Below are 8852 nucleotides of genomic sequence, written 5' to 3'. Positions count from 1 at the left end.
TAAGTATTTTAAAGATATTTTCATTTTTTGTTGTTTCGTTGGTCAAACCTACTAAATTATATACCATAGAATCAGATTAATCATGTTATATTTCAGTTTTAGTTGTGTTTTTGTGTGCTGAGTTGGAAGTGTGTATACAATGAACCACTGAACCTTTTCAAGCAAAAGTTCTATATTTCTTGAATTATTCTCTGTCTTTCAGGTAATTTGGCTGTGTCAGTGTTTCCACTCTTGGCACTGATTTGTATTTTTTGATTATTTTATTTAAAAATCTGAGTAAGTACATCATGTAATACTTACCTATTTTACATTATTTATTTCTGCCAAACAAACATTACATTACATTTAATTCAATATAAATTCATACCCATATGATTGTACTTGGAGTCCACAGAAATTAGGTTAATTATAAATCCATGCACTAGGATAACACAATGATATTACACAACAGTTACACAACCTAAACCAAATTCTTTTCTTTTACAATCCATTTTTACAATCCTGGTGTATTGGCCATAAAAAAAATTGTATACATGCTAGATCCAGACTTAAACTGTTGAGTTAACCAGACACTATAGCTAGACATTTTATTGAATTTACAATTTTCACAAATTGACATGATTCTAAACACATTTCAGTTTTGATTCTGTTTAAAAACGCATGATATACTGAACTTAAATTCATTAAAAATTTAGGTTAAATTGAATTTCTTTAAAATACATGTAAACGCAAAGCACAGTGAAATGCGCAGTGTTTAAACTCACTGCTGTTGACTTGCATTTAGCCCACAAAATACCATTAAAGGCAAAGCGCAAAGAGGTAAACCCACAAAAAGACAACAAGAAACAAACAGCAAGAAATGTATTACTTAAAGCCACAAATGGAGTCACATCATCAAGTTCATCATACAGGGAAATCTGTGCCTTTTTTAGTATAAATATTAAGCTACAAACATGGAGAATAAAACATCATATTTATTCATTTCTTAGTTAGTAGACTAGCAGTCTAACTCAGGCATTAATATAAAATACTCAAGAGGTTCAAATATTACACACAATCATAGTTTAAAAAATGGTGAGACATATAGAGACTGATGAAGAAATCAAATCTACAATCAAGCTTAAAAGTGAACTGAATTTATTGCTAGTGTAGGATGTTGTCATGTGAAGATGAAGATGTAAAAAGAGCTGTTTGTTGTTGCAGATTATTTACTTTGCATATCAGTGATCCTGGAGGTTCTAAGTGCATCAGGGTAGATCTACATTACATCCATTATGATGTGAAGATCAATGAGAAAGGTTAGTACCATTCCTGTTTCTTAACTGTATGGTGGTTTTAGTTAAAGATGAACAGATCAGGAAGCTACGAGGAAAAACATTTAAAGAGGAACAAGTACTATCCAGTACAAAAGCATGACCCTGTGTTTTTTAAATTTTAATCTGTTTTATTTTAAAATTATTTGTACAATGAACATTCCGGTATTAACAGTGTCATGATTACACTGGTGTAAAAATATTTGAGTGTTTTTTGTAGAAGGTGACACATTGGTCTGTGTGACTACATTCCTCCACATCTTGACCTGTTTACATGTCTAAACTCTTCAAAGGGGGTTCTTTACTTTTCAAACCTTTTTCAAATCACTTATTTTAAAAAATTTAAGTTCAACAGAAGAGTTTCACGACATAAGAAAATGAGTTTTTAAATCATTGTATTTTTAGAGATGGCTTTAAATGTGTGAACATAATATACACAATATTGTTGGTGTCTGTTAATGTCAGTGATTATGCCAACAAAATCAAGTCATATGTTAATATTGTAGAAACAAGTCACATTTAGAAATTCATGTTAGATGAATCTGTAACTCTGACAAATAAGAGGGAATTTAAACCTCTTGAGTAGCGACATCCCAAAATTCAGAAGCAGCTGCACTGATATTCCACCTTGTGTAGAGATAAAGACATGAAACTTGTGTTTCTGTCTGCATTTTATCTCTGACTATTTTTATCGATGAAGTTTACAGACAGATACTGAACCGTTTGGACCATAAAATAAAAATTACCTCAGGTGAAAACCGAAAAAAAAAAAAACAGATTGTTGATGCACCCATTTTATTCCCTAAACATAAACCAACATCCAGGAACTAGTTAAAAATAAGCAGACCCTTCCTACATCCACAATCAATACAAGAGAAATTAGCAGACAGGTTAATAATGAAATACCTAACATGCATAATTATTTCATCATTAAGAAGTGAACAAGGAAGAGATTTTTTTTTCTATGATTACAGTGTCAGGAATGGCTGGGACTATTTCCTACTTGGACACTAGGAGAACCTTCTGGCATTTTTTTGTGACTTGTGCCATGTGCTTTTGTGTTTGTTTTGTCTATCACGTGTTTGCCCAACACTATCCTTAATACTGCCTCTGCACACCTGTTCCTTGTGTTTCAATGATTGTTCTCCTTATTTATACCAGTTGTCTTGTGTTTGTTTTTTGCTGAGTCTTTGTCTCTTTGTTTGTTGTCTTTAGTGTCTAACTAACTAGTGATGCGAAGTGAAGCTTTCTCGAAGCAGGAAGCTTTCAACCCAATTGTATCGGAAAAAGGTTCATTACTCGAAGCTTTTCAAATCAGAGCTCGGTGAGGACCTCTGCTGGTGAAAGTGCTATAGAATGTTCCACAACCAAACAACGTATTAATCTTAGAAGCAAAAATTAATGGATTGACAAATTAAGGATAGATTAATAAATAAATGAATCAATATATTAAATACAATAGTGTATTGCATTTCTATAATTTACTATTTTACTTTTTTACTTATTTTAATTATGCACAATGTACTTTGTTTACATTTAACTTTTTGTTGTATGCAGCACAAAGAGATTGAGAGACTATTTTGATGATGACAAAATAACAGCAGCACTTTAAACCACTTAATTATTCTAATAATTAAAACTGAAACAAGTGAATAAAATTAAAAGTAGGCTTTAACCTTGGCTGTTGGCTACATCTTGGACAGATGGTCTGGCTCTGTCATGCTTTGCACGAAAATGCCTCATCCTGAATGATGTATTATTATTATTATTATTATTATTATTATTATTATTATTATTATTATTATTATTATTATTATAGGCCAGCTGCTGTGAGCAAATCAAACAGTGGACCTAAAAACTGATTAAGGATAGACCTTGTCTCAAAAGTATAACCATGTGAACCATTTAAAAAAAGATCATGGTATTAAGCGGTGCACAAAAGGCTTTTCTTGCATCCCTATATTTTTCAACTTATTACTCGTATCCAATATATGACAATGACAAAATATACGACATTAAATGCTACACTGAATCGTATAATTGCCCAATGATGAGTGAAGTTATAAATATAGGCTTCACAAGAAAACCATATATATCCACCTTATTGGGTGAAATCAAATGAAAGTGTTCTCACATTTCAGAACGTGATTTTTTTTTTTTGTAACAGGTTCCATTGACAACTCGCAACAATAAGCTCTCCTAAACTCGCTATACAGTAATAGATTCCATGTAATACTCCAATACAACCTTTTAAACCTTCAGATAACGAAGCAGTCACGTGGGTGTGTGTGAAACGAAGCTTCGGACGTCATTGGTCACGTGATTTTGCCAGAACGAATCAAGCTTCGATACAAAGCTTCAATGAAAATCGGTTCATCGGTGTCACTGGTAACATCACTACTAACTAGTGTCTGATGACACTTTAGTTTCTAGCCCTTTGTGTGTCTTCCCCCATTATTAAACCCACTAAATCCAAGAAGACAGCCTGTGGCACTTTCCTTTCTTTCCACACATAAACAGAAAATGGATCTGTGACTTACTCTTTACACTTTAGTACAGTGATGAACACAAGTACTAAACAGATCCAGTAGATTATACTTACAGTACTTGTGTTCACTTTAAAGATGATTAGTTTCTGTTCTAAGTGACTGTCATGTTTTTCTTTCACACAGGGAAGAAAAAAAGAAATAGAATGTGTATTTTTAAGGGACTATAAATATACAGAATTATTTATTTTACTTGTCAGTTTTGTTCAGAATGAAGACATGATCATTTTTTTATTCTCATTATTACAGGTTTAAAAATTCATTTGTGTGTAAACAGAGACATATGAGTGTGTGGAATATTTAACATTGAATAAATACTTCTTTAGTGCATGGCCGTTAAGTTGTGGCCAGTAGTTTTCATCTTTAGTGCATGGCTATTAAGTTCATTTTGATCTATGTTTATTTCTATCTTACTAGCCTAAAAGAATTTTCTCATTTCTCACTGTGGGATTTGAACTAGGGTTTTTGTGGTGAGAGCCAAATGTCCTAACCATTACACCAGTAGTTTACTTCTTTAGTGCACAGCTATTAAGTTCATTTTGATCTATGTTTATTTCTCTCTTACTAGCCTCAATGAATTGTGATTTCATACTGTCGCCTTCTTTGGTAAATGAAATTGTGTTTTTGTGGTCAGAGCTCAATGTCCTAACCATGAAACCAAGAGTTCACTTTTTTAGTAGTTTGCTATTAAGTTTACTTTGATCTACTGTATGAGTCTCATTTCCCTCTGTGGGAATAGAACTAGGGTTTTTGTGGTGAGAGTCCAATGTCCTATCCATTACACCAGTAGATTACTTCTTTGGATTATGGCTATTAAGTTCATTTTGATCAATGTTTATTTCTCTCTTACTAGCCTAAAATAAATTTGCCATTTCCCTCTATGGGACTGAAACTTGGGTTTTTGTGGTAAGGGTCCAATGTCCTAACAATTAAACCAGAAGCTCACTTCTTTAGTACACACTGTTGCTGGTAGTTTGGCCCATTCGTCCAACTTATCTCCTCTATAGCAGTGATGTTTTGGGGCTGTCCCTGGGCAGCATGGATTTTCACCTCCCTCCAAAGATTTTCTATGGGGTTGAGATCTGGAGACTGACTAGGCCACTCCAGGACCTTTAAATGCTTCTTATGAAGCCACTCCTTCGTTGCCCGGGCAGTGTGTTTGGGATCATTGTCATGCTGAAAGACCCAGCTATGTTTCATCTTCAATGCCCTTGCTGATGGAAGGAGGTTTTCATTCAAAATCTCACGATACATGGCCCCATTCCATGTATCGTGAAACCTTGCGTGGAGCCCCAGATTGAGGGAGATTATCAGTGGTCTTGTATGTCTTCCATTGTCTAATAATTGCTCCCACGGTTGATTTCTTCACACCAAGCTGCTTACCTTCTTCACACCAAGCTGCTGCAGATTCAGTCTTCCCAGCCTGGTGCAGGTCTACAATTTTGTTTCTGGTGTTCTTTGACAGCTCTTTGGTCTTGGCCATAGTGGAGTTTGGAGTCTGACTGTTTGAGGTTGTGGACAGGTGTCTTTTATACTGATAACCAGTTCAAACAGGTGCCATTAATACAGGTAACGAGTGGATGACAGAGGAGTCTCTTAAAGAAGAAGTTACAGGTCTGTGAGAGCCAGAAATCTTGCTTTATTGTAGGTGACCAAATACTTATTTTACTGAAGAATTTACCAATTAATTCATTAAAAATCCTACAATGTGTTTTCCTGGATTCTTTCCCACATTCTTCTCTCATAGTTGAAGTGTACCTATGATGAAAATTACAGGCCTCTCTCATCTTTTTAAGTGGGAGAACTTGCACAATTGGTGGCTGACTAAATACTTTTTTGCCCCACTGTACAGGAAGTGAAGTATTCCTCAAATGCTCTTAAGTGTACTGTGTTCAAAAGATCTTTAAATCAGAATTGAAAGGAGTCAAATGATCAAGCCACAATGTATTCTGTTCCCATGTAGGGCATGTCTCTATGAAATCAGTTGCTTATTGAAAGAGCCACCTGCACGTTGTATATAGAGTTTACATGGATGTAGAGTAAGAGTCAGATTAACACACAAAAGCAAAGGAGCAGATAGTGGATGAAAGAGTCAGACGCTAGGACACCTGTCAGTAATCCATAACACTGCATAATGTTTAGGATGCTCTGCTGTCTTGCAGATGTGGCCCAGTTACTTGTTTTGCTTTCTGGGACGATGTGGCACCCTACAGCCTGGTGGCTGGCCTTCAAAATGGGCATCATGAATGACCCCATTTATTTTCATCAATTTCTCTGACCCTATATCTCCCGTCATTCCTGTCCCATAACAGTTCCAAATAGCCTGGTGTAACAATAAAAGGAGTCACATTGTATGTTCTACTAGAGTAAAATTGAAAGTGAAATGATATCGTATCATAGTCATTGTTCTTATTTTCTCTTAATTTAGGATGAAATTTTACTGAATCACTGCAACCAATCATTCCAGGCTCTAGTTATGAAATAAATTCTAAAACACTGGCATCCCATTGTGAGTGTTGGTTTTTTTTAAATAAAGTGTTCAAGGAATAGTTTTCAGATCCAGCACAACCTTGAAAAGGAGTAAGCAGTTGCTGATTGATGAATGAATAAGCTTGTTGAAGTTATAAATTAACCTGTTTTTTGGTGCACAACTAAGAAGCTTTAACACTATCCTTATACAGTATATGTTTAAAAGTATTATTAAAGTATAATAATAATAATAATAATAATAATAATAATAATAATAATAATAATTCTAAACACTAGATATATACCACACCACAAAATACATGGTAAGTTAATTACTGAGATTACCTTTTGCCGATACTAAAATATTTTCCTTATAAAATTGCAATTACTAAGATAACTACATTCTTTTAGAGTTTGTAGCTTGCCAACTAGCCTTTATTGTCATGGCAATACATTAAAAACTATGAACAGAATGAACAGAACTGTATAAGTCCTAATTATTGCTAATAGAATATTTGTTACTTTGTTAGAGCTAATAATGATAAAACAGTTGAAGCACGACCTTGCACAGTCTATCATTTACCCTTCCAGATGCTGTAACGGAGAGAAGTAAATGGTCCACAGAGTAAAGCTTTGAGTATTGAAATAAAATCATAGCGCTCTGAACATCTGTGATTCTACAGCCTGAACATGGGCTCTAAACATGCAGTAAGGACAAAATCCATAGTAGACCAAGATCTGGAGCTGACTGTAGCCACTGGAGCAACAGAGGCCTTCTGCTATTGCTGAAACTTTACCATTCAGCATTGTGCTTCTGATGATTGGCATTGCAGTTACAGCTGTAGCCTAAAGCTTCTACTCCTGTGCTTTCCATCCTAGGGCTGGTGCTGCTCTCCAGCAGTCTGCTGCTGCTGCTTCTGCTGCTTGGCCTTGCTGTGTTGCGCTGGAAGCTCAATATGGACAAACACTCAGCAAGTAAATGCACTCTTGTAGAGAGCCCGAGACCCAAAAAGATGTACACACACATATATAAAAGTTGACATTACAAAAGTTTACATGACGAGGTATATATCAACGTTTTGTTTTAGCTGAACTACATTTCTGATGTTTTGTATGGCATATAGAATAGAGATATTAGACTATAACACATCATGTAAACATAAATTCCCACTCTCTTATGCAATATATATTTTATATATTGGAAATACAGTTTATTTGATGGTAATATTTTAGTAGAATGTCAAATTATGTCTAATAATGTATATATGACAGTTATATATACAGCTATATATATAGGAAGACATACACTTAGGTCTATACCTAATAACATAAAACTGAAAATGACATACTTCTACAAATGAGTGGAATCCTAAGACTTAATAAATAAAAAAGAAAAAAACAACTCTATAATCAAGAAAAGTGGTCATCCACCCTGTTCCTGTCTTCATACATGATTCTGTGCCAGTACTAAACCAGCACAGCTGATGTCCTTAATCAAGTGAAGTGGATGGATTGAAAACCCTGTAAGATGGTAGCATTCTTTAACCTCTCTCTTGGCAATTATAGTAAAATATGCTGTGACATATGAGACAAAATAGTGTGCACTAATGTACAGAGACCCCAAATCACTGTTTTCCTATAGTTCAAGTATAAAAATATACAGTCATTAAGCTCACATTTCTCACAGTGGAAGTCAAATTCATACTCTAATATACAGCAAATGTAATGATTATGTATTGAATATTTAATCTAATTAAAATGACATTGGTGCTGTAAATGTGCTATAGCATTGTTTTGGTTTGTCAAAATTGATCTTGCAGCAATTGATAAATTAAAATGGTAGCTAAAAATGGTAGTCATTAAAAGGATCAGGATTTAATCACTGTTTGCACCAATTCAGGGTTAGAGGATGGAGGAGTAGCTCAGAGGATTAAAATCTTTTCACTGCAAAGCTCCATATACACTCTGTCCTTTTTAGATGGCCCTGCTGTTGCTCTCTGGGATATTTCAGCAGAGACACAAGACAACGGTCCATGGTGCCTACATTTCTCTCAGAGCACAGTGTGAGGAAGGAAGCATTGCCATGGGTTTTATGGAGTTATACCTAGAGATTGACCCAGTGACTTTAAACCTTATTATTCTCATTGCCAGCTACGTAATACTGCTCCTGGTCTTTCTCATCTCCTGTGTCCTCTACGACTGCCGAGGGAAAGACCCCTCTAAGGAGTATGATGCTGAGCCTCAAGCCCCCCAGCAGCAGACTTCTGTCCAGCTTGTGGCAAACTCTCCACCATCTGCCCAGTTTAACGAGCAAAACAACACTGGTGTCAACAGCTATGTGCCACCCAACCCTGAAACACGTGAGAAGAGGAGCACACTGGTATAAACAGCCGGCAGGTCTCTCGGACAGGAAAAAAATATAAGTTACTTTATTTTCTTTTGAATTTCCAAACTATGAATAATTTCCCTACAAACAAGCTAACAAGAGGTAAGACATTTTAATATACATCTTTAACCTGAAAAC

The 8852-nt window shown here is 35.1% G+C and overlaps 1 protein-coding gene across 1 annotated transcript; it reads left to right on the top strand.

The window, feature by feature from the left end:
* Positions 1-361: 361 nt before the first annotated feature.
* On the top strand, positions 362-8852 carry si:ch73-256g18.2. Its single transcript, XM_027140670.2, is given in 4 exon segments — positions 362-1298; positions 7208-7303; positions 8307-8687; positions 8689-8852. Coding segments are annotated over 4 exon segments (549 nt in total). The 5' UTR covers positions 362-1289; the 3' UTR covers positions 8752-8852.

This window comes from Tachysurus fulvidraco, chromosome 8 (assembly GCF_022655615.1).
Source record: "Tachysurus fulvidraco isolate hzauxx_2018 chromosome 8, HZAU_PFXX_2.0, whole genome shotgun sequence".
In the NCBI taxonomy this organism is placed as follows: domain Eukaryota; kingdom Metazoa; phylum Chordata; class Actinopteri; order Siluriformes; family Bagridae; genus Tachysurus; species Tachysurus fulvidraco.
Note: the sequence above shows the minus strand (reverse complement) of the source record. Positions and strands in the feature narration are given on the sequence as shown.